The sequence below is a fragment of the Aphis gossypii genome, unplaced genomic scaffold (genome assembly GCF_020184175.1).
Source record: "Aphis gossypii isolate Hap1 unplaced genomic scaffold, ASM2018417v2 Contig00851, whole genome shotgun sequence".
NCBI lineage: Eukaryota > Metazoa > Arthropoda > Insecta > Hemiptera > Aphididae > Aphis > Aphis gossypii.
In genome coordinates, this window is record NW_026083321.1 from 14,329 (window position 1) to 41,783 (window position 27,455).

The 27,455-nt window shown below is 32.6% G+C and overlaps 5 protein-coding genes and 1 pseudogene across 5 annotated transcripts; 3 read left to right on the top strand and 3 right to left on the bottom strand.

Annotated features, from left to right (window-relative positions):
- The first annotated feature begins 9,460 nt into the window (after positions 1-9,460).
- LOC126555438 (uncharacterized) lies at positions 9,461-10,352 on the top strand (annotated as a pseudogene).
- Positions 10,353-13,246: 2,894 nt separating this feature from the next.
- Positions 13,247-13,864, bottom strand: LOC126555439 (uncharacterized). Its single transcript, XM_050210362.1, has one exon. It carries the CDS (start codon positions 13,862-13,864, stop codon positions 13,247-13,249), a length of 618 nt encoding a protein of 205 aa, XP_050066319.1.
- Positions 13,865-13,921: 57 nt separating this feature from the next.
- LOC126555440 (uncharacterized) lies at positions 13,922-14,389 on the bottom strand. The gene has a single exon (XM_050210363.1). It carries the CDS (start codon positions 14,387-14,389, stop codon positions 13,922-13,924), a length of 468 nt encoding a protein of 155 aa, XP_050066320.1.
- A 1,352-nt stretch (positions 14,390-15,741) lies between these two features.
- LOC126555441 (uncharacterized protein K02A2.6-like) lies at positions 15,742-19,160 on the top strand. Its single transcript, XM_050210364.1, has 4 exons — positions 15,742-16,156; positions 16,277-17,200; positions 17,286-18,539; positions 19,141-19,160. Exons 1-4 carry the CDS (start codon positions 15,742-15,744, stop codon positions 19,158-19,160), a joined length of 2,613 nt encoding a protein of 870 aa, XP_050066321.1.
- Positions 19,161-20,432: 1,272 nt separating this feature from the next.
- LOC114130360 (putative nuclease HARBI1) lies at positions 20,433-22,273 on the top strand. Its single transcript, XM_027995328.2, has 4 exons — positions 20,433-20,854; positions 20,912-21,241; positions 21,346-21,490; positions 21,844-22,273. The coding sequence occupies exons 1-4, from the start codon at positions 20,621-20,623 to the stop codon at positions 22,260-22,262; spliced, it is 1,128 nt and encodes a 375-aa protein (XP_027851129.2). The 5' UTR covers positions 20,433-20,620; the 3' UTR covers positions 22,263-22,273.
- A 64-nt stretch (positions 22,274-22,337) lies between these two features.
- LOC114130352 (uncharacterized) lies at positions 22,338-27,082 on the bottom strand. Its single transcript, XM_050210365.1, has 6 exons — positions 26,871-27,082; positions 24,528-24,759; positions 23,480-23,665; positions 23,154-23,253; positions 22,870-23,037; positions 22,338-22,641 (listed from the first exon to the last, which is right to left on the bottom strand). The coding sequence occupies exons 1-6, from the start codon at positions 27,080-27,082 to the stop codon at positions 22,427-22,429; spliced, it is 1,113 nt and encodes a 370-aa protein (XP_050066322.1). The 3' UTR covers positions 22,338-22,426.
- Positions 27,083-27,455: the final 373 nt, after the last annotated feature.

Here is a 27,455-nt window from a genome sequence, read left to right on the forward strand (position 1 = left end):
ACTTGGCACATTGTTTTTCTAGGTCCATTAACAAATACCCCTCGAGGATATAAGCATATTCTAGTTATTGTCGATGCATTTACAAAATTCTGTTGGCTCTTTCCAACAAAAAGTACTACATCAAAAGAAGTTGTGGACAAAATGAACATACTACAAGCTACATTCGGTAATCCAACACGTCTAATATCTGACTGTGGTGCTGCATTTACATCTGATGAGTTCAAGAAATACTGCAGTGATTCACACATATATCATGTACAGATTACTACAGGAATGCCAAGAGGAAATGGACAGGTTGAAAGATTGAATGATACAATAGCTACAGTAGTTGCAAAATTGACTGTGGATGACCCAGGTTAGTGGTTTAAATATGTCCCAAGAGTACAGATGGCATTAAATAGTTCATGGCAACGATCAATTAATATGACTTCATTCAAATTAACATTTGGAACTGAAATGAAACATCCAGATCTACTTCCATTATGCAATCTAATAAAAGAGCAGTATGCAAAGAGTTTTTTAGACAAAAGAGAAGCGGAACGTCAGGAGGCTAAGCAATACATACTAAAAGCTCAACAAGAGCAAAAGAAAACATTTGATCATAAAAGAGTGCCAGCAACAGATTACAAAATTGGTGATTTGGTTGCCATTAAAAGAACTCAATTTCTTCCACTATCCAAGATAAAAAGCAAGTATCTTGGACCGTATTGTGTCACTGGCAGATATGGTCCAAACCGATATGATGTGTTCAAGGTGGACTCTACTTAAAGATGGGGAGAATGTGGGGTTATTATTACTATTATTATTTGTCTTATTAATATTATATTATTATCATTTGTATTATTACATGACATAGCGCAGACACCCTTCAGTAGTCTGTGAACGAGTGAGAGTGAACTGTGCTGTGTAATTTTAAGTTATGTAAGAAAATATAAAAGTTCTGAGTTCCTTAGTTGTTAATGATTGTTAATCACCCTCGGCCAATTAATTTAAAATTAATACAATACTGTATTCAATTCTACATATGCACAAATACTACAGAAACAAAAATTCCAACTGCACTACAAAATTTAAAAAACAAATTAGATAATTTGATTGATGATGGAAGATGGGAATTTGTTGACATAGTGGAACATGATTATGCGTACACGCCTGTAATTGACTGTCTTAAATATTATATAACAGGATATCTTTGTCATCAATGAAGCAAAAAAACAAATTTCCAAATATATAAAAATGCATTTATAAGTACGACATCTGCAGAATATTATTCTGAAGCTGATCTAATTAATATTAAAACAAAAGGAAAACTAACATATCCAAACATGGTATTTTATAAACTGATAAGTGAAGTAGAAGATTGTTTCATGAAAAACATTAACAGTCCAGATGTATATGAAAAAACAGTAGATGACTTAATTAAGTCGATTGACCATTATCAAAGATTTCAGTTCCTTGTCCAGATCATAAATGTAACATTCTTGCATTTTCAATAAAATACTATTTGAATATGCGAATGAAGCAGTGGCCAAGGAATGAAAACCGAGAAACTATCAAAACAAATGCTAAAAAGAAAAAACTGTCTAAATTGTGTACCTCATAAATTTTGATTAACCAAATTGTATTTTATAACTATATCTGGCTCTATAATAATTATTTTTAATTTGCACTATATTATATACATTATACAGTCCGAAAACTAAAGTATTTAACTTAAAAATAATTTAAGTACCTACAAGCTACTAATAAATTGTTTATTATTTAATTTTTTTTTTATTTATTATAATATGTACTTATATATTATAATATGTTATTATTTATTACTATTTATATATTATTATAATAATTAAATAATTGATGTGCTAAGTGTACCATCTAGCTTTATACAATAAATATATAAACTAGTGTTGGTTTTAATATTAAGCTACTAGAGCGCAGCAGAACGCTAAATCTGGATTTTTAGTGCGATATCGACAACCGTTTTTTGTATGAGTTGCATAGGCATGGGTGATACGGTATTATCACGACTACACCACGTACGCAATGTCGCTGTTATTGTTGTCGTGCTAGTAATGTACAAATATTGTATTATGTGTCTCGTGTTTTATATCTATGTACTAGGTGTGCCTCGCTCTGCTATGAAATTCGGTCTAAGTGATATTCGCTCTAAGTGAGTACCTTAGATCAGAGACGGGACTGTAAAAAAAATATCGTAAAAAGTTTAGTAGTCACAATTTTAGTTAACCTAACCTCCGGTGGTTTGGAAGGAGCTGATGGGGTCCTAACCTAACCTTCGAGAGGGTCGCTGTGCCTCGATTTCTGGGCTGGTGGAAGCCGCCTTCGGCGCCTTCGAGGGGGTCGGGTGAAAATCGTGTTATCAGGAATTCGGTCGGAAATTGTAATCAGGTGTCTAGAAAAGAAATCATACACAAAAAAAGTAGGAAAAGTACTGAAGTCGAGTAAATATATACGAAAAATGGTAGTTGAATGTCTAGCTATCAATCATCACATCACATACCTAAATCTATATCTGACAATACAATCCGACTGCGCCTCCGACGTCGAAAGTCTAATGTTGTATTGTAGAATAATAAGTATAAAGTCGAATAACATGTGAGAATTTAAGTCGAATTTTCAGTTATCATTGGAAAAATCGAAAAAATCGAATTAAACGCCATTAAACCCACCACGTAGGCAATCCGACTGCGTCGGATCGCGGACGATGTGTGAATAGTAAGTTATGATACCAATATAGTTGTACCACAAGGTTCCTACGGGGATAGCGGTTGACCTTTGATGGTGTTACAAAAAAAAACCCTAATTAAATAAAAAGTCATACCCAGGAGATATCTCACTAATTAATAATAATAAATTTCGTCGTAACCTGCAAAGACAGGTGACCACTTATATATATATATATAAATAAAAGCGATAATTATTATTTGTTAATGACAGGCCAAATCAGCACCGCCGTACTATTATACGAATAGAGAAATATAATAAAATAAATACAATAATATGGGACGGGCGCCGAGGGGGGGGGTGAAAATAATTATAAAAAATAATAAAATAAATAGATTAACTGTACAAATTATGAACGCCGAAAAGGCAATAATACAAAATAAAAGGGATATCACCGGGTCCACTACGGATCTGCCTGTTGAGGATGCAGCACACCGGAAACCGATCACAGGAACACCACGCTAAGAACGTCGATATGTACGACGGCAGACGACACGACACCGCGGAACAGCGACAGAATATATTTATATGTATATATCGCACACACGGAACGGCTTGTACCGCCGTGAAGGGCAGCACCAACGAGCGACGAAAACGGTCGTACGCTCAGGACAAGATTAAGCAACGGCCAACTTGTGGTGGCACGAGTTGGCACACACACAGGGGCTTTTTTTACGTCACGCGCGTCACACACCGCCAGCACCAACTCGAATGGCGAAATCGACAAAAGTGTCGAACTGTCCCGCGCCCGACACGGTCGCACGTAGGCATGTCGTGCAACCAGTCCTGGTGGGCAAGAGGGAGGGGGAGGCCGTTGAAAGTCGTGTATCGTAATTCGTAATGGTTATTGAACAATAGTAGGTATAATATGAACAATCTGCTACCGTGTCCCGTCGCATGCCTGGTTCTTTTTTTTATATTATAAAATGTATTTAGTAAAAATGGTAGTTGAATGTCTAGCTATCAGTCATCATAATATGATGTAAATCGATGTCCGAAAGTTAAATCCATAATTGTCATACTTCCTAATGTCAAAGTTCAAACTTTGTTTTTGATATATAAGAAACTATAAAACAGATCAAATGTCATAAAAATTGAAAAAATAACAATTCAAAGTGTACTCCCTTGACTCGTTGTAGTACTACACTCAGTGCCGCAATAACCGGGTGTGTTACGTGTGGTTACGTATTGGGGCCCAATGATTAAAATTATTTAAAATGTTTTTTTTTTATATTGTAACTCAAAAATGAATCATTGTCACTAAATGTTTATGCTAGCATTATCTATATACGGTTTAATTTTCAAAATATTATGGCTTTTTTGTAGCTATTTATAGACAACTGGAATTTTTTATTGAAACGTCGATAAAACAACTTTGGATTCTCAAAAAAACTTGAAAATTTAATACAAAATTTCTTATAAGTCGTTCTTACTGTAGTTAAAAAAAAATCGTTAATCACAATTTTATTAATGTTTGAAGTTAAAATTTTTACGGTATATGTCAAAATTTGCAAGTAATTTTATAATTAAAAATGAATAAAAGTGTTTGTATTCATATCTAAGGTTAAAAAATTCAACACGAAGTTTTTCATAAGTTTAGCTATAGAAAAAACTCGAAGCTTCATTATAGGAAAAATTTTTATTAATTATTTTTTTATTTAAATTTAAAATGAATTAAATAGACTACAAATTATTACATTTATTTAATTTCAAATACCTCTATATGACGTATGTGAAGTTGGCCCATCCATGTAATAGGATTAACTTCAAAGCATCATCAATATTTTGTATGTAATTTGCAAGAATTTGCAAGTCACTCAGGCCCCGCCTGTGAGCTTTTGAACTTGTGAACTTAGCCCACCCGAGTAGTCCCAAGTAGTTTTTATTAAAAATATGATTTTTTATTCAGAACTTACAAGTTAACTGATTTCAACAGGATAATATCGATAGACCAATTTAAATATTATAAACCATTTTGTAATTCCTTTTACATAAAATAAAATAAAACACTAACATTTCTGATTACCAAACAAAATAATACAAATTATAATAAAAAGTAGGTACCTATGTGTAAAAATAATAATAATATTAATAGATATATAAAAGTGAATTTCAATAACAAAATTATAATTTTAATAATAGTATGAAAAAAAAAGAATTTAAGTTATATTGAATAAACACAGGCATTCCGAAAAAAAAATAATTTTGATTTTACATACATTTGCAAGTCCACTGGTTCTAATAGAACAATTTAGATATACCAATTAAAATATTACAAACCATTTTGTAATTTCTTTTACAAAAAATAAAATAAAACAATAACATTTCAGGTTATCAAATAAAATAATACAAATTATAATAAAAAGTAGGTAGCTATGTGTAAAAATAATAATAATATTAATAGATAGGTATATAAAAGTGAATTTAAATTACAAAATTATAATTTTAATAATAGTTGAAAAAAAATTTAATAACAGTTATATTAAATAAAAACAGGTGTGTTAAAATAATCATTTTGATTGTACATACATTAATATGTGAGATTGTACTTGAGCTTCTCCGTTTTTTAATATACTTATTTTTTTATTGAGATCATTATGCAACTCCCATACATTTTTCCCTACTCTATCTATGTATGTTGTATAGTGTCCATGGGCATAGTGTATTACGGCTACTAAAATAAACCTGAAATTATATATGAATTGTATTGGTATAGTATTATATTAATATAATGTATACAATTTTTGTTAAAATATTTAAAAATAATAGAAGCTATTAAAAACATTTAAATCAGTATATCAATAACTATTTTTTAACAAATATATAAAATCTTTTATAAACTTGATTTTAATAATTTAGTGCTGATATGAAAAACTAATAATTAATTTATCAGATGTTTACTACAATGATTTAAATTTATTTTAATTTCCAATAATCATAATTTATTAGTTTATTGCTATAGATAAAATATATAATAACTAATAAGTAATTCTTACTTTTCGTTTAGTTATTTTGAAATTTCATTCAATTTTAAACGAGTCTCAACAATATCAGTTTCTATAAATATATGATTTCCCGGTGTTCTTTAGGATTTTTTGGTGCCATTACATTCCTTACAAACAGAATATTTTGGTTCAATATAGGCGCTGAAGAGTTGCTTTAAATCTGCCAAACTGTTATTGAATTGTAATATTATTGTAGGTGAGGGACGAGTAGTTTTATGGCCAAATTCGTTACATCTTGTGTTTTCAATAACACTTGGTGATTGTTTTAAATATTTTTATATAATTTTTGTAACGTTACACTCCGAATCGATCACATTTACTTTTTGATATACTTCACTTATTTCAAAATGTAAACATAACAGTTCAATCAGTAGCGGATCCAGAGGTCACTGTTGTATATATAATGAAATTACAAAATATTAAAATAACATACGAAGCAGAAAGTCAATCAAACCGAGTCAGTAAAATTGCCACGACTACTTAAGGCGACGTCTGCGACGGGATGGGGGCTGTTTTGTTTGTTTCGCTTATTGTGGTAGCCAACGAGCTGCAGTACTTTTACGTTTCTTTATATTATTTTATTTTTACATATTTTATTATATTTGATTTCTTTTTTTAAAAAAAGCGTCACTGTTTTTCTTTACTCCTTTTTTCAAAGGAGAAAAATATTTTCTTACGAGTGGGTACAGAGACGTTGTGGTGAATAACACTTTTAAAAAACAGGTAGTAAGACATTGTGGTACTTATTTTTTCGGCCAGCACTCGTTATCGTGGTCAGTCGAGAAAGAGTAAGACCTTGTCTAGGTAAAAGATAACTCACCCTCGAACATCCAGTACTCGTTATCGTGGTCAGTTGTTCGGCAGTAAAATAACCTTAGAGTTGTATAGTGTAAATCCTGTTGGACTTTTATTTAATTATCCTATTGCGCAGCACTCGTTACCGTGGTCACCAAAAGGAGAACTTAAATTAAACTCATACAGCAGGTGTCGATAATTTACTCGTTTGACGGTTAGAGAATCGGAAACCGAAACATATCTGTTATATACGCCAAGCCTTTGCGTGGCGTATACGACATCACCCAAAGGGGGGGGCGAATTTTCAAAAATTAAATGACCTTTTTTTATATAACCTAAAATGTATTGGAGGCTAAAATTATTTGCATTATTTCCACTATAGAACTAAATAAATATGAAATTAATAAACTTTATAAACAATAAATAAATAAAAGTAATTTATTTTTACTGGTTCATTTACAAAATCATATCAATACATCTTTTCTTCTCCTTAGCAAACCTGTTGATGATGTCTTCCACATTTAGTTGTATGTCCCTATGAATGTGTAAAAGCTCTAAGGCAGTTAAGCGTTCTTCCCCCATTCGAGACCTCAACCAGGTTTTTAATTTAATCAAATTTAAAGCAACAAGCAAGCAATATAATATAGCTATATAATAACTATTTATAAATTAGAAATATAATTTAAAATACAAATATATATAATATCATATAACTAAGTATTGACGCGGTCCCGCGTAATAGCCATTTGAATTCAAACGGCATTTACGCGGAATACCGCTAATTCTTACCAACCGCCAGATGACGACGGACGACACCGACGTGCGATAACCGTACGCGGACCAACCGAGCCACCGACACCGCGAACCGGACCTAGGCTAGTCAGTCTTGTGATCCGCGCCTTACAACTAACATCCCGGTTCACCATCTTTTTCTTTCCCCTTTGTTTTCATCGTCACTATTTTTTTTTTTTTTTTTTTTTTGTTTTTATTTATTGTTTATTTAGTTTTGCCTACGAATAAATATTTCCCTCAAACCAATAACCAGTGTTAGTTTTTTTTTTCTTCAGTGTCACCTCACCACCTGATCATCACACTCGTGACGCCGTGCCCGCACCAGGACCCGCGTCAAAATTGGCTCCCCGAACAGGAATCACCGGTAAGTGAAACATTTATTACTTTACCCTAACTACCACCGGTAACTCCCCATTGTGCGACTTGCGAAACCTTCCCCGGCAACGCACGACAAAAACGCGGTTTGCAGGCTATAACGGAAAAACCCGCGTTACGTAACATAACCACAAAGAACGTAACGATAGCCGCGCCGCCTGACTTACGGACGCACCGATCTCACCGCGCGCGACACGGCAAACACACGGGGATTAGGACAGGTAGGAACGCTAGAGCGCGACACGGTTATAAACACCACCGCAAGCACCACCACCCGCCCAGCGTCACCTCGCAAGTACCGGGAAAAGCCACCACGAAACCGGACCACCGCCGCCGTCGTCCCGAATCGCGATGTCGACAGCAATACACACACACACACAGCCGCGACTATACATTACGGAAACCGGTTATTGTGATCACCCGGCTAGCACAACAACAACGGTCAACGACCCAGTGACCGACATTCGTACGTAAATAGACATCGATACGCGGTCAACACAAATCGAAAGAACGCGATATCCGTTCTGCCGATAACATCGACACTTGTAAATTTTCTTACTCGAACGTAACATCGGACAGCCGGACGTAATGGCAGGAAAATTTTTGAGTGAGTTGACCGCAGCGGAACTAAAGTACGAGTGTAGGCAACGTGGGCTACCGGAAGGAGGCACAAAAGATGCGCTCGAAATCCGGTTAGCAGTCCACCTCACGGGAATGGGGATACAGCCAAACTCCGCCCGGTTTCCCCCATGGAAACCGATGGGATAACCGGGACCGAGATGGACAGTAACCCGGAGTAGTATGAAATAGTCGATTCTGGATTCCCCCCGCTTCATCCCCCCGCCATCCTCTGTGAACCCCCTAAACCCTCCCCTCCCCCCCACCTTCCCATCCTATGTACGTCACGTGAATCGGTTGAACCCTCCTCCTCCCCCCCACCTTCCCATCCTATGTACGTCACGTGAATCGGTTGAACCCTCCTCCTCCCCCCCACCTTCCCATCCTATGTACGTCACGTGAATCGGTTGAACCCTCCTCCTCCCCCCCACCTTCCCATCCTATGTACGTCACGTGAATCGATTGAACCCTCCCCCTCCCCCACCTTCCCATCCTATGTATGTCACAGAACCCCAGGCCCCTCCCCCAAGTCCCAGCCAGTGTACGTCACGCGGCCAGCCAACGCGGCCCACTGTACGCCGCCGAACCCCCTAAACCCTCCCCCTCACCCAAATTCCCGTCCCACGCGCGTCACGGGGTCCCGCCGTCCCCCGCATGCGGCTCCCCGCCATAGTATATACTTTTCATATACTATGTATATACTCTATATAGAGTATATAGTATATACTTTATATATATACATACATTATTATATCACATTTGTTTATTTGTATACGCCTACTCATAATATATCTTTATTATCATTGATAATATTTTTATTAATTATATCATCGGAAAGTGTTTTATTATCAGGCTGGGCAACCTATACTCTAGAATATGCTTAATATACAGATTTTATCGGAAATATTAAATAATATTTATGTTTTAGTAAATACTTTCGTTACATATTAGCGCTTACCGCGGATGATCTATTAACTAAGATAATTATTTAATCGCATCATGGCACGCTTACTAAAATATATGCAATCACAGATCATTGCAAGTGTAGCTGTTTAAGATACAGCAAGTGTGTGTGTGTTTTGTTTCATTTCGTTTTAAAAGTTAAATCCCATTTTATTATTAATATTATACAAATGACTCAACTCGGCGTGCAACTAGCAGATGTAAATATGCCACGTCCGCACGATACTCAGTCACCGCCCGATTTAATCGATACCGCTAATTTCACCATAGACTTTGCCGGTCGCAAGTCTATCATCATCGGACTCGATCCATCTAATGATTTCAACATATCCGTACAAATAATTACACCATCAAGGTTCGTATGCTTGTCAACTGATTTTTTACGACGTATTTACTCGTTGATGGGGAATATTCTATCGATTATATGCGAGCCACCGGTTAAGAGCCGTGAAAGGCTTATCCTCAAAGATGAAATAATTACACTATCCAAGACGAGTTATCGCGGTGAAAATATGGTGGTAGTCGAATCTTATCTCCAGCAAGGATGTCGCGTATTATTGAGTAGACAAAATCTACTGAAGCTTCAAGACATGCAATGGATAATCAACGAAACGATCGCATTGAAATCTAACATTATACGTGACACGGTGGTTGATCAAATCGATCTTTTCTAAACGCTAATGTACACGTGGAAAAAATCTCGACCGTTGAAGAAATTATAGCGATCGTACAAAATATTCATAACGATTTAGCGATAATGAACATTGTCCCAAAAAATGAATGCAATTTTACAAACCAGATAAAATTGTTTGCATACAAACAACTCGCTCAACGTTGGTTTAAGAAAATGCATGAAAATGGTGAAGGCCGTATGACTACTAACGATGTCGGCGTTGACGGTACCGGTGTTGATGACAGCAATTGGGTAATATATTATTACATTATATATATTATATATATATTATTATATTATAAATTATAATACAACATGCATTATTTTTACAGCCGATTACACTCGAGACGATCAATGGATCGACGATACTTTCTTATACCAACTATTGATGTACAGCTGTTTCCTGAACATTCTATTCACCCATTCACCCATCGATCGAGAATAAGAAAAATAGCTGATTAAACGCATTACAATATATATATATATACTAGCTGACCCCGTGCACTTCGTTGCCCGTTAAAAATGCAAATTCTATATAATATGATTCGAATTTTGATTAATTTGTTATTTACTATTCGGTTTAACGGTGTTCAAAACTTAGACATTTTCATTGACTGTTTTGATTCTCAAAAATCTTGTGAAAGCACCACTTTAATATGCGAATTTTGTAAAATGCTTTCTTATTACACACTAAATTTGTGATACGATTTTACGAATGTACCGTGTAAATTGTAAGCATCGATATATCATTGTTCAGGCTCTACGTTTATCAGTCAGTGAGTTACTCAAGTCATAATATTATAGTCATTCTGCTTACCGTTGCTGTGAGACTCTCTTATGATTATGAGAGCAGTATATTATCATGTAGACAATCCACACGTGGTGGATTGCGGACCCCGCGAGATGTGTATAAGAAGTTTATAATTTCTAACACTTAAGTTTCAAAGTTATGTCATTTTTTTTTTTTACTACAGTGAGTAAAATACAATAATGTGCCATCTCGTGGTTTTTGTATTGTTGCCTGTTGGTAAAACAATAAAACTTAGTATAACTTGTTATGTTAGTCTATTGCTATGAATTTGAAATTTACTGTGACAACGAATCTTCAGTTCCAGAATATTATCGGCGCTCGCCACATATTATTAATAACAAATATTGAAAAAAAAAACTATTCTATCTTTTAAGTTGGACCATATTATTAAATGGTTACCAAATTTTATCAAAATCCGTAATTCATTATATTAATTTTATATATTACCATAGCAACCACAAATAAATAAATATTATTCTCAAATCTTATAACCCCCATAGCAACCATTTATAAACAAAAATTTCTATCGTAAATCTCAATATTCCTGTTTGAGCACATATTATTAATAACAAATATTGAAAAAAAACTATCCTATCTTTTAAGTTGGACCAAATTACAAGCGTTGTAAAAAATTTCATCAAAATCGGTTAAGTGGTTTAGGAGTCCATTGAGGACAAACATTGTGACACGAGATTTATACATATTAAGATATATATAAACATTAATTATATTGTTACATGACATAACGTTCGTGTTGTATGTTATATTATCATAAAATACGATTTTTATACATACTGTAGTAATAAATATATTATAATCTATGTTATAATATTCGTCGTCCATCGATTATCGTTTCACGATCAACGGACGACGAATAGTCAGTTTTTGTCCGGCGTCCGTTGCGGTTGCATCGACGCCCGCGGACATGTTTCGCGTCGTCAAATTAAATTATTACTTGTATTTTTAAATAATTATTATATTTTGTATTTTATGTTTCGCGTCGGCGAGCAGTGTTATTATTTGTTATTTGACTATTAATATAATTTGTATTTTACTGTGATTAATTAAATTATTATAACCTATATCGCCCTACAATACACAGTTAATATTACTATATTGTATATATTATTATGTATAATAACATATATGATATTATATTATATTATTAGGGCACGGATGTTGTAGTACTATAGAAATAGTAAAATTGATTGCAGTATTGCACTAAAAATTACCAAAAATTGCACTTAAAATATTAAAAATTGCTCTTAAAAATAACAACGTTTTGTTATAAATGTTTGAAGTTTACTGTTATAAATCATAATCTAAAATTATAAATAATTAAAAAAATATATATACATATAACTATATTAATATTAAACATTATATTATTATCATGCCATCATAAATTTATTATATTATACATCATTGCACTGTACTATAAGTGTTTGTTTTAAATTTTCGAAATCAAACCCTCTTCGATTTGGAGCTAGTAAGTTCTTATACCTCGAAAAACTTCGTTCTACGTCGGTTGATGTAAGCGGAGCGTATTTAAAATAAGCTAAATCGCTTACTGTCAAGTCTTCGGGTAAACCATCGAACGATTTTCCTTGTCCAGTGAGTATATCATTGATTTTAATAATGGTTTCAAATCCGGTATTCTTTTCAATAACTTTCTTAAATTTTTCATGGATTGAAATCCCGATTTCACAAAATACATTTTCTAATTTATTTTGAACATTTTTAATTATTCCAATAGCTTCAACTATTGGAAGTCCTTGATTTTCTAATTTTAAAATCGCGTCCGGCAGAAATCCGTAGTTCGAGTGAATAAATACTAAATCGGCCGAAGTTGAAATCTGGGTAAAAATATTTTGAGAAACTTTAATTGAAACGGCTTCGTCAGGATCAAGTTCTTGCACGACACTTTTTACCTCATTAAAATATTTACAGTAGTATGATGCAGCCTCAAGCCACGTACCCCAGCGTGTGATAATAGGTTGTGGTGGTAATGGTGTATCCGGTACTTTATTTTTAAAAAGAATAGTTCGGCTTGGTGCTTTTAAAAATATTTGTTTAATTTTAGCGATGAGTTTGTCTATTTCAGGAAATTTTCCCGCGTATGTCTTCTGCAACTCGATGCATGCCATGTGCCAAACATGTGACATGCACCATTTTTGAATAGAGTGCTTTAATTGTAGTCCCTGCTTTTATCATATATGGAGCTGCATCACTAAGAAACAAGAAAACGTCATCATGACGAATACCGTCCGGCTAAAGAAGGAACATTGATTTATCGAATAATTTGGTTATTGTTGAATAATTTGCTTTATCGAGAACTTCTGTATTTAACAAATACACTTTTCCTGGTTGGTCAGTTGGGAGTGTTCCGACTACAACGTTAGCCACATATCTTCCATTAGGTTGAACAACAGAGGATGGCGGGGGGATGAAGCGGGGGGAATCCAGAATCGACTATTTCATACTACTCCGGGTTACTGTCTCATCATTTTGACGCGAACAATCTATGCAGATAAATGGACCCAACTCTTTATATTTTTCTCTCGTCAGGCACGGTTGAGCGTTAAATCGTTCGTAATAATGTTTTTGAAAATCTGCATAATTTTGATAGAACATAGTGAACAGATTTTTATCGAAACTTTCGTTGAAATCTTCGTACGGGTATTCGACCGAATTAATATATCCTTTAACGTTCGTCAACGAGCACGTATCGTAATCAACGTTATAGCCGTCTGATACGATGCCGGGTGAATTCGTGAGAAAAGCGATTATTATACACTTAGGTTTTTCTACTTGCGAACATGTTTTCACCATCCAAGAGTGTTTGTTCGTCTGCGGCAGATTTGAATACTCGCAAAGCTCCCAATTTCTAAAAGCGCAATTTATATTTCTTTTGCTATCGACGATTTTCAATAATTTTAATCTCTCCCGATCATCGAATTTAATAACAGGTATTTTCCACAGCACTCGCGTTAGTTGTACTTTGACTTTTTTCACCAAGGCCTCAACCGTCTCGGTGTTCATGTCTCCTCCCACGACGCTAGTGAAATGTAACGAACTCAAATCCGACATCGATCTATTCAATATCAACTGTTGGCTACAATTCACAAGTATTCGTTTGTAGTCCTCTCAAAAACCGAAAACATGCTTTAACGGTATACATCCACTGAACGAACCGTCTTTAATGAAATTAGCATTGTGGCCAGTGATATCCCAGGCAGCGTTTTGCAAAATATTCGCGTCGGCAGGCGAATACGAACAATATCCTTTCATCGCACTAGTTATCCCAGGTTTTTTAACCCGTTGTACTTCGGTAGAGTTAATCTCGTATTTCATTTCGTTAAACAAATTCGTTAGACCGTTGTGCGCTAAACTTATTTCTGTCTTAAGTTCATCGGGTTGTGTTATTTTACCCTCAATATAGATAAAACTATCGCTCGGTAACGTATGTGCATCTCGGTTTTGAATTTCTATACGGATTTCATCGCCATTATTCAACGCACTCGTGGAAAACGGTAAAAAAGAATGCACAAACATTTCTCGAATAGGCGATTCGTTTACATATGCACCACCTACGTCTAAGAACGATTTATCCATAGTGTTTATATTGTAAAATAAAAATTAACGGATAAAAAAATAACTACTTTTGGGCGATTAAGCGTAAAAATTTCCGATTATCGAGTGTTAACGATTTATTTTTATTATTATTTTTTTTTTTTTTAATATTATTACTATTAACTTTTTTATGAACAGCGGCGGTGATGTATTGTAGTGTGTGTCTGTCGGCAGTCACGGCTTTAAGGAGTGCATTACCATTATCCGAATTATATTTATCGAAATTAAATTTCAAACCCATTTTTTATAAGAAGTCTGATATTTACGGCTTCTCCACGGAAATTAATTAACTTCCCGTTTTGATCGGTCAACGAAACTCGAATGAAATCAATCGTAATTGTTTTCAGTTTATATAATGTAGTGATATGATATTGTATTATGATAAGAGATAACGATTTTGTATACCTAACCTAAGATATTGTTATTATATTAAAATAAAGTCAGTACTAGTTTAGAAGCGTCTGTGTTCGCATTACCACCACAATACATGACATTGGCGACGAAGATGATGGATATCATCACGTGTGTGCAGAGAATTTTCAATAAGTGGTTAGACGAATAAGCTAGGTAGTTAAAATAATAATGTTAGGGCAAGTAGAATCGTTTGTGCCTGGTGATGATTTTTGCGAGTACGCGGAACGGGTAGAGCAATATTTTGTATTAAATGAGATTAAAGAAGATAAAAAAATTGCGTTTTTATTAACGTTCATCGGTCAAGAGACGTATTCAACATTGAAAAAGTTAGTGTTTCCGGATGATCCAGCGAAGAAAACGTTTGCGGAGCTGATAACAGTTTTAAAAAACCATTTTACTCCTGAAGTGAATGAAATATCTGAACGCTATAAATTATTCAAAGAAGATCAGAAGACAGGTCAACCGATTTCAGAGTACATCGTAGAGTTAAATGCGAAAGCGCAAAAATGTAAGTTTGAAAATTTTTTGAATCAAGCGTTACGTGATCGTTTAGTTTTTGGAGTTCGTGATAATAAATTACGTGCCATACTACTTAAAGAGTCAAAATTGTCGTGTGAATCAGCTTGTGCTACAGCTCTAAATTGGGAATTGGCTGAAAAAGATGTCAAAGGTCAGACGATGAATCAATTTGCAGTACGTCAAAAATCAAATAATTTTCAAAAAAAAACCGATCAAGAGCAAACAGTGTTGAAAAAATAAATGACAAGTGTACCAAGTGTGGTGGGTCGCATGAATGTCAACAGAAGTGTCCAGTTATAAATTGGAATTGTAGAATTTGTGGAAAAATAGGATATATTGCCAAGTATTGTTTTTCCAGTAAAAATAAAGGCAACAAGTTCAGAAGTCAGAGTCCACACGCAATGAAGAAAAATAAGTTTGATCATAAAATCTATCGTAGTAGTGATTCTGTGTCTTCGGAAAGAAACAGTGTACATGAACTGTCGGAAGAATTGGAGCAGATGAAGTGTTATGTGGAGTCAAAAATTGAAGACAGAATAAATGCAGTAAAGAAATCAGGCAATCCATTGTTAGTCACTGTGATGGTTCAGAATAATCAATTGGAAATGGAAGTGGATTCGGGCGCATGTGCATCGTTGATAAGTGAAGATATGTATTTAAAAATGTTTTCATATGTACCATTAATTGATGTTGTAGTTAATTTTGTATCAGTTACAGGAGATAAAGTTAAGTTGTTGGGAAAACTGTTGGTTAATGTGAGGCTGTGCAATGACGTTGAAAGCAAATCTGTTGAATTGGAGTTATTTGTGATTAAAAGTAAAAAACCGTGTGTGCCACTCTTGGGTCGAGCTTGGTTGGATAGACTATACCCAAGTTGGAGAAATATGTTATAGATTAATCAAGTGTCACAAGGTAATAATATTTTGGAATCATTAGCTGTTAAATACCCAAATGTTATGCTTAAATTATCAAATCAGGTAATAAAAAATTATAAAGCTGAAATAGTTTTAAAGGATAATGTTAAACCAATTTTTCACAAAGCATATACAGTTCCATTTAAATTAAGAGAAAAGGTGAATGTAGAAATTGATAGGTTAGTGAGTGAGGGTATTTTGGAACAAGTGAAGTTTAGCGAATGGGCTAGTCCTATAGTAATTGTACCAAAAAAAAAAAATGGTAGCATTAGAATTTGTGTTGATTGTAAGGTGACTATAAATAAATTTATACAAACACATCATTATCCCTTACCTAATATTGAGGATTTATTTGCAAGTTTGGCAGGTTGTACAGTGTTTTGTGTATTAGATTTGTCTGGAGCGTATCAACAGTTAGAGTTGTCAACAAGTTCAAGAGAATATTTTACAATAAATACATTAAAAGGGTTATTTAGATTTACAAGATTAACATTTGGAGTAGCGAGTGCACCAGCTATTTTTCAATCCATTATGGATCAGATATTGCTAGGGTTGGAAAATGTGTTCTGTTATTTAGATGATATATTGATTGGGGAAAAAACTGTTGAAAAATGTAAACAAAATTTAGAGTTGGTTTTAGATAGATTAAATAAATTTAATGTTACTATTAATGTGGATAAGTGTAAGTTTTTTGAAAAACAGGTTGATTATCTAGGACATACATTGTCAAAGGAAGGTATTCGTCCACAAGTACAAAAATTGGAAGCTATAAAAGAGGCTAGAGCACCAAATAATGTGACAGAATTACAAGCGTATTTAGGGTTGTTAAATTATTATGGGAAGTTTATTCCTAATCTCAGTAGTGAATTACATGAATTATATCAGTTGTTAAGAAAAGAGACTAAATTTATTTGGAGTAATAAGTGTCAGGAAGTGTTTGAAAAAAGTAAATGTTTGTTGTTACAAAATCAAGTATTAGAGATTTATGATAAAAGGAAGCCTACTATAAAGGAATATAGTAGTATGTGCAGATGGTTCACCATATGGTGTTGGAGCAATACTATCTCAAGTAGTTGATGGGGTAGAAAAACCAGTGTTATTTGCATCAAGTTCATTATCACCAGCAGAACAAAAGTATTCACAGTTACATAGAGAAGCGTTAGCAATAGTATTTGCATTAAAAAAATTTCATAAATATATATATGGTAACAAATTCACATTATGTTCAGACGCTCAAGCGTTAAGAGAAATATTTAGTCCACAGAAAGGAACAGTAGTGGTAGCAGCATCAAGATTACAGAGATGGGTAGTGTTGTTATCCATGTATGAATATGAGTTTCAGTATAGACCAAGTAAACAAATGGTTCATGTAGATGCGTTGAGTAGGTTGCCATTAAATACAAGTACAGATATAGAAGAGGATGTTATTAGTAGATTATATATAACAAATGAATTTAATTTAAATACAACAGATGTTGTTGAGGCTTTAAAAAAAGATAAAACGTTGTCTAAAGTTTATAATTATGTATTGCAAGGATGGCCTAAGAAGGTGGAAAATGAAATTGAGTATTATTTTAAGTTAAAGGATAGCTTAGGTACACAGGACGATTGTTTATTTTTTGGTGATAGGATTGTTATTCCAGGGGTATTGATAAATACAATTTTGAAAGTGTTACATAAAGACCATGAAGGCATTGTAAGAATGAAAATGGCAGCGAGAAGTGTTTTGTGGTGGAAAACTATGAATAAAGATATAGAGGAGTTTAGTAAAGGGTGTCAAATATGTGATCAGACTTTAAATGTTGGTAGGGAAAAAGTTGTGTCAAAATGGCCTATAGCAGTTAAACCATGGCAAAGGGTACATGTTGATTTTTTTCATTTGGAAGGCTGTACGTTTTTGGTAATAATTGATGCTTACAGTAAATATATAGTGGTGAAATTATTAAAAAAAACAAATTGTGAATCGTTGATTAGGGTATTACATGAGATTTTTGCATATTTTGGATTACCTGAAGAGATAGTATCAGACAATGGTCCTCCATTTAGCTCGTGGTTATTTAACAGTTATGGAAACCAAAGTAATATTAAAATAACAAAAACACCTCCATATCATAGTCAGTCCAACGGCTTGGCTGAGAGAGCGGTTCAAAGGGTTAAAAAATATTTTAAAAAGTATATTTTGGATAGAGAATTAGAGAAATTGGGTATTGAAGAAAAAATAATAAGGTTCATTACAGGATATAATACTACACCTTCAACAGTTACAGCAAAGTCTCCAGCTGACAGTATTTTCTCATATAAGTTAAGGTCTATTTTGTCATCAATAAATCCAAAAACTAACATTGTAGTAAAGGATGACAGAAAATTAAGATTTAATTTAAAAAACAATAAGTATTATGAGGTTGAAAACAATGAAAATTATTTTAAAGAAAATGAGAAAGTGTTGTATAGGAATCATTTTAAAGATTATTATAAATGGTTACCAGCAAAAATAGTAAAACGCTATAGCAAGTATTTGTTTGTAATTTACTTAAAGGGTGGTACTAGAGTAGCTCATAAAAATCAATTAAGATATCCAAGGAATATGGATAAAGATTATTTTTGCAATAAAGTACCAAAATTTAATGAATTGGGTAATAAGGAAAAAATTAAAGAGAATGTAGTGGTACGTCGTTCAGAGAGAGAGAAGAAGGTTACTAAAAGATATGGTTATAATTAATATTAATATTTTGTTCTATTATTATTATAATTATTTTGTGTATTACATAATATTTGTATTGTATTACATGTTTTATAAGTGTTAATTTGAATTGATATTATAAAAAATATTTAGTATTATAAGGTTATTTGTTTTTATATGTTTATATAATGTTGTTATTTAAAAAGGAGATGATGTAATGATATGATATTGTATTATGATAAAAGATAACGATTTTGCATACCTAACCTAAGATATTGTTATTATATTCAAATAAAGTCAGTACTAGTTTAGAAGCGTCTGTGTTCGCATTACCACCACAATACATAACATATAACACGCTATATTTCGGTATTTCAACTATTTTATAGCCCGACGGTACAATCGGATAAAATTCGTGTATTGCATGCGATTGTAGTCCGTTGTCGAATGAGCCTGTGACCAAGTTACATTCGACTTTTATCGTGTTGACGTTCATAATTTTCACCACGCGATCGGACTCATGTCTATGATTTCGGAGTAAAATACGATTATCGAAACCCAATAACGGCGCAATGCTATCTTCGACGTTCAAATCGATATCACTATTACAATGCATAGTGCATTTCAATGTACTGCTATAGTGCTATTAGTTGACAAATTAAAAAAATTCACCCCGATGTCCTTCAGAAGTTCACGTATTTTAGTTTCCAAAACAATTATTTCATAGCACCCAGTAGGTATTTTAATTTTAGTGGGCATCGGATGATTGCTGTGAATAACATGTAGACTGTAGAGTATCACATCCAGTTTCGACGTTAGGAATGGAATTGTATGTCTGCATACTTAAAAGTCCGATTTCCGATTTATCTCCAACTTCTATGGGCGGAAAAAAATGACATTCTAACTCGGAGCTGTTTCCACTCAGCGATAGTGTTTGAGACGGCATGATGTCGATGATGACGATGATAATAATATTATTTTATATTTTAACAATAATATTATAAAATAATAATGCAATAATGTAATTATTGTTTTTCGGTTAAAAATTTCAAACATAAATGTCCACAGTTGAAAGTATTGTATGCTTGTTGTCGTTCATAGTTATATTCGATAACACAGCCTTAAAAATATTTCACTAATTGCGGCGGCGGGCGGAGATTACCGTAACTATCGTAATAAAAAACTGATTTTCCGATTTTTTTATAACATACCCAATGCGTGCCTTTATTTTTTTCAAAGTCAAGGTTAGCGATTGCACATTCTATGTGTATAGGTCCAGCAGCGGTATTCTGTAACTCGATAAGCTAGCTTAACGACAACTTTCGATTCGTTACACTAACGAAAATTTTCTTATCGAATAATACCGATAAATGCGATTCTGTACTATAGATATTCGTTAACCTAACAACTATTTTCGTTAAAACTGTCGATAGTGAAAATAAAATATCGTTAACCATTATCACCCATCAAGACCCCTCGATAATACTTACCGGCGATGGATAAGAGGAAAAACGTCATATTTTGTGTCATAGTGTTATCATTGAATTATTATCGTATACATATTATTGTCTTATTCACAAAATATTAATAATAATATGTTGATCATGATTCATGATTTTGATCTTGTGATTTGTGAAGTACTTAATTATTATTAATTACTAAGTAGGATTTTTACCTCAAATAGACATGGCTCTAGAATTTTTAAGGTGGGAGCTGATGCTGTTGGAAGAAAGAGTTCGATTACAAGAAAGGCGTATTGAAAGAAGGGTTTTGAGAGATGAACAAAATCCTTTTGATCTCCCTCTCGAAGAATTTATATTCATGTTCCGCGTAAATCGCGAACTAGCATTCGACGTAATAAATATTATTAGGCCTTTATTGCAAGGTCAGCGATCCTCAGGGTTATCTCCAGAAGTGCAAGTAAGTTAATTTAGTTGCAATGATTTGATTTAATTTTAGATTAATATTTTGTTTCAGTTCCTAGTTACTGTTCATTTCTACGCTCAAGGTAGTTACCAAAGAGGTTTAGGTGGTAACTCTATCCTCAACATAAGCCAACCATCTGTGAGTAGATCTATTAATAGTGTCACAAACGCTATAAATCAGCGTCTTTTGAGACAGTGGGTAAAATTCCCAATGACAGCTATAGAAAGACAAAAAGCTAGAGAAAAATTTGAAGTTGCACCCCAACCTTTTGAAAGCACTTTAGGAGCAATTGATTGTACACACATTAATATTCTCGCTCCAAATGTCCACGAAGAGGCATACGTTAATCACCATGGTAATCATTCACTAAACGTTCAAGCAGTAAGTATTAAAAGAAATACCTGTTAGCAGTAAAATAAATATTATTTGTTTTGTATGAAATTTAAAACTCATATTACCTATATATACTATTTTTTTTTTATAAGATTGTTGACCCGGATTTGAAAATTTTGAATATAAATGCCAGGTATCCTGGGGCTCGCAACGATTCATATATATGGAGTGTGTCTGCCGTACGACAGGGAATGGAATATCATTATAACAATGGTGAACGTCGTACATGGTTAATTGGTAAGTAATTTAGTTAGTTTGTTTACCAAAGTACTACCTAGTTAGAAGGTTAAAATTCTGCTGGAAAGTAAAATTTAAACTTTGCAACTTATCTAGTTACTTTTAATTCAAAATAACTTTTTGACTTCACTGGTTGAATAATCGTAAAATAATCTAATCGAACTCGTTAGAAACAAAACATAATTAGTTATTTTTGGTTTTTTTTTCCTTGTTTCGCACTGAAGAAACTCTATCTGGATATTAACCACAGTATAATTAATAACCAATACTACACATGAACTAATTACTCTAACTTAAATTACTTTTTTGTTATTGTTGACTTCATTGCTTACCTATGTAATCTTTTTACCTAGGTGATGCTGGATACCCATTAGAACCATGGCTCATGACGCCATTACCTCATTATCCGGAAGGTACTCGTCAATTTGAATACACCAAAAATCTTTGTAAGGCTAGAAATGTGGTAGAACGTTTTTTTGGTGTATTCAAAAGTGTTTGGAGGTGCCTTTCATATCAAAGAGTACTAATGTATGCTCCTGATAAATCTGGCAGAATAGTAAATGCTTGTGCCACGCTCCATAACATGAGAATTCATTATAAATTACCTAATCATGATGAAGATATAGATGTTGAACAAATAGGTCTAATTGTGGATGATAATCTAGAAATGCCACAAATCGATCAACAAGGTGGTCCAAGAGCAGTGGGTAAACGGATACAAAGACAAATCATAGACCAGTATGATAATTTAAGAGATGGAGAAGATGATTAAAATAATTAAAAGAGCACATAACACTAAAAAATTTACAAGTGTTGAAAATAAAATAAATTTAAAAACAAACTCAGTCTTAATTTTAAACTTAACATTTCCTTAAAGATTAAAAAAAACAACATATTTTTAACAACATTTATATGATTTCTTCATAGTAACGTGAGCTATTTTTTTTCAAGTATTTTTTCATATAATATTAACATCTTCCTTTCATTCTCTGTTCTTTGTATATCATTATCAGCCATTTTATCAAGAGCCTTTCCAATTACAAGTAAAGAATCTGCTATCACTTTAATAGAATCAGCTTGTTTATCTGCAATAACATTGAATGTATTTCTTGCTGTTTGTAGTTGACTTCTAAGACTATGTTTCACTATTTCTAGGAAGAAAAAAACCATTAAAACAACTGAGATATTTTAAGACAAAGAAAACTATACATTTTTATTTATTAGTACTACAACTTGCCCCGTTTGAATTTTATTTTTTTGTGGGTACAATATAAAATGTGTATGCCTGGTTAATCAATACACAAACAAAAATAGGGGTTCCTTCACCTCAAATTGGGCCCTTGACTACAATTAAACATTTAAATAACTCTGTAACTTACTTGGTCGTTTGGAACTTGTAGAACCTCTTAAATCACTTTCATCGGCATTCTTGTCAATTTGTAGATTTTCACTGGTAGATACACCAAGTGTTAAATGTTCATTGCCATCAACAAAGTTACAACTAATAGTTTCATATTCGAAGTTTTCTATTGTGTCAATATCATTACCTACATTGAAATAAGTATGAAACATAATATAAGAGTATGAGTAAAGAAGTAATAGGTGACAGATCACTATCGTGGTGTATAATAAGCTTATATACTATATAGCATTAATTACAAACCTTGATTATTGTTTTTTTCATCTACTACCAATGTCAAAGGTGCAGGTTCAATAAGATAAATGTCACTTTCACCCGAAGCCATCCTTTGTACATTATTTTCCTAAAAAGTATAAAATTATATATTTCCAAGGCAAACAAAAACTAATAGCTAATTTAATTTGAGTTAAATAATAATGAGTACTAACCAGTTGTATAAACTAATTAAACAGATTGATGACTTGGTATGCAATAATGTTAGTATTAGTAATTAATATTAAAATATGTTATAATTTACAAAAAAATGTACTTTTAAAATGTAACTTTTAATGTATATATTCTTAAAATACCTGTTCATCAGGCCATGAATCCGGACATGATGTCCCTTCAACATATTCATTACCAATAATACTCAAAACTTTTTTGTCCAAATCTGATAGTTGAGGTGTATCAGTTTTTTTGTTACCTGTTTGCACCCGTGCACTTCTGAGCGCACTAACTTTTTTTGAAGTTTTTGTTTTTTGATCTCTCCAAGACTAATTTTTTGATCATAAAATAAAAAAAAAATTGTTTTACCTTGGGTCTAAAGATCTGTATTGATGGTGAAATATATACATATTATGTCATTGTAGCTTAGTATATTTAGAGTTATTTATTGGGCTATCAAATGTTGGTAAATTTGAGCTGAAAACTTAGAGCAGAAACATAGTGTTTGAAAACATTGATATATGTAGAATATGACATAAACAATATAGCATTATAGCTATCTAAGATAAACATTCAAATCCTACAATAAAGCATATTAAGTGACTTTCTGTTTTTATTTAAATTACCTACCTATTTATTAAGTCTATAGATATTTAATTGCAAGGCATACCTAGTACATGTAAATAGTATGCCAGTACTATAAAACAATTAGTAACTAACTTATTTCCTTCAATCCTCATTATTGTACATGTAAAAGAAATATTATAGATTATAAGTTATACATATTTAAATAAAATTCATTAATTAATATAAATAATAAATATTGGTCGTAACACTCATTAACTTATTGCATTTATAATATAAATATAAATCAATGGAAATCAAATGAAAAATGTATGTGCTATTTATCAAGAATTCTATAATAGACATTTATTTATTACCATTTTTAGCATTATTATTTTATTATAATGTTATAAATATAATGGAGTATAATGATCAATATTTATTATTTCTATTAATTAATTAATTTTATTTAAATATGTATAACTTTTAATCTATAATATTTCTTTTACATGTACAATAATGAGGATTGAAGGAAATAGGTTAGTTACTAATTGTTTTATAGTACCTACTGTTTAAAAATGTGACAAGTACCCAACACAAAATCTTATAACACATCTAGGTACCAACCTCTTTCCAAGATTTAACATTTTTTTCAGACTGCCCACTACTTCGCATCTCATTCAATTGTCCCACTAATTCTTCCCAAGATCCTTGGAGTGCATCTCTTGCATTCATTTTCATAAATTTTCCTGGGGCTACATTAGGGTGTTGAATCAAATAGTCCACTAAATATTCAATTTGATTGTTACTTCTACGACCTTGTCTCTTTTTTTTAGTGGGAGGTCCACCACTGGATATACTGGTAAAAAAAAATCATAGTAATTGTTGTACATTTAATAACATCAATAATACATGAGGAGTAGGTTTTTATAATACATATACATAACACATAAGTACAATATATGATAATATATCCAAAATGTATAGATCATATAATTTTTAAGAATTAAATAAGGCCTATAAACATTTAACTCATAAGCAGGGCTCGGAAGTTCTAGCAAATGCATATTTTTATTGGTTCGTCCTAGAACATCCAAAGTAAGATACAAATATGTTTCACACTTCTCTGATGTCATACACGAAATTTTATTTTGCTATTTTTTGCATATTTACGGTTTTTACTGCTATTTTGCTAATTTTAGGTTTTTAGTGCTATTTTTGGGTATATTTTCACATAAATTCATATTATGGGAGATATTTTTGCTAATTAGGAGTTATAAATGCTGTTAATGTGTATATTTAAGGAAATAAACACATATTGTTGAAAACTAAATTACCTACCAACAGCCGCCTACGAATATGTGAATGAAAAAAATTGTTTTATTTTAAAATGGTACGCATCCGGCATAAACGGCCTTAGACCGTTGTTATCGTCGATTAAATCGGACAATTCCGTTAATTTCCAATAATTTAGTTATTTTTAAAATTGTATCAAAATATGAACTTTTATAAAAAAAAATTTTATTTTATTTTGCATATTTTTCAATTTTTAGTGCTAATTATAGCGCTTATATTAATGTTTTTATGTGCATATTTAGGCGCTAAAAATCATTTTTTTTAGTACTATAACTTCCGAGCCCTGCTCATAAGTGATAGGTAGTTTTATTAATCTTAGATACGTACAAAGTATTCATGTGCTAGGTTGTATGTTTATTTAAAATAAATGAATTGAATAATTAAGTGTATACAATGCATAGTGCATACTATAAAAATAATCTTACTATATTAGGTAACAGTAAATTTTATTTAATTATAGAGGTAATATATTTAAATTTATACCTACCTTTTAACTAGGTAACTAATAATACTCTCTTACCTTTCGTTCATCATATTAGTAAAGTGCAGATAGCGGAATAATTTCAATTGAAATGTCGAATGCAAGTTTGAAGTTAATACTTAATTATGCACTTATGATATTACTGTATTACCAAAACTCAAAAGAAACTACGGCAAAACAATTGAAAATTCAAAACAAAACAATAGGTAATAATAAAACTATATTAAACTTTGTGATAATACAATTTGGTTATCAGCAGTATAGTTTTTAATTGGTTAATTTTATAAAACTCTTTGGGTTATTCGATAAGATTAACGAAATTTTCGGTAACATAAAAATCATTTTTGTAACGAAAAATTAGCAATAAATTATATTACTGAATCGCACTTTCGTTAAGGAACTTCGATACATAACGTGGAATTCGATAAGCGCTCATTAACGAATTTTGTCGATACCAACTTATCGAGTTACAGAATACCGCTGCAGCAGCGGGCAACCTGTCTATGCAATATACACCTCTGAAATGACGTATTTTCTTAAATTTAGCGTATTTTACAATTTCAAAATCATAAAGAGCGCGTTTGGGTAAAATTAGTTTTTTGATATCGACGATTTTCTATTGGTTTTCGATTTCGTCGATTTACGCGTTCTTGACGGTGATTTTTTATTTTTTATTTTTTTCAATGATATTTTTTTTTCCTTCTTGTCACAGTCTTTTTCAATCCACTACCAGTGCATTTAGCACCAGATTTCCGAATAATAGTATACGAGCCCCCGCTTTTATGCGGATTTAGATACACGCCTTTACCTAATTGTATAGGCGATCCGCCGTTCGATCTAATACTGCGTATCGTCTTAACTATGTTAGACACCCCGCCGGCCAGCGCACCCTAAGCCGAAAGTCCCGCTAATATAGGGATTAGCACTAATGAACCACCAGTTTTAGGGACTTTGATCACACGAGGCAGTTTATTTTTATTTTTTTTTTTCGATTCAACGCCCCTGCTTACTTTCACGTGTTTTCGCGCTACGCATACCATCGATTTAATTAATTTACCCATATTCTGTGTCACCGGACTTGTTTCGATCGATTTTTTAACGCTTTCTTACATACGCCAACAATATTACCTAACCCGCATCCGCTACCGATTTTACGTTTAGCCTTCATACCAGTAGTTACAAGCCACGCGGCGGCCTTTTCTTTGTAGTCAGCGTCTTTCGCGTGCACTCTGTTCCAAGCACGTTCTTCCAATATACTATCGGCCGCACTGCGTACAGTTAAAGAATTACTTTTATCGTACGCACTACCCACACAGCAATTGGAAAATATTAATATTTTCACCATATTGTAATTAGATGGTTTTTGCAATATTTTCTACGAAACATTTTAAAAACATTGTGAAAATATTTGTTGATTACTTATTTTCAATTTAATATTACTAGAATTTTTTCAAAATATATCCAGATCAATATTGTATTTGTATGTTGTATAGTAAGTTGTGAAAATATTTGCCAATAATATATTGCCAAACACATATTATCAAAATATTTTCAAAACATATCCAGATCAATATTGTATTTGTATGTTGTATGGTGAGTTGTGAAAATATTTACCAATAATATATTTCGATACACAGATTATCAAAATATTTCTATAACGTATCTCTATCAATATTAGATTTGCATTGTGAATATATTTGCGAATTATAAAATTTTAA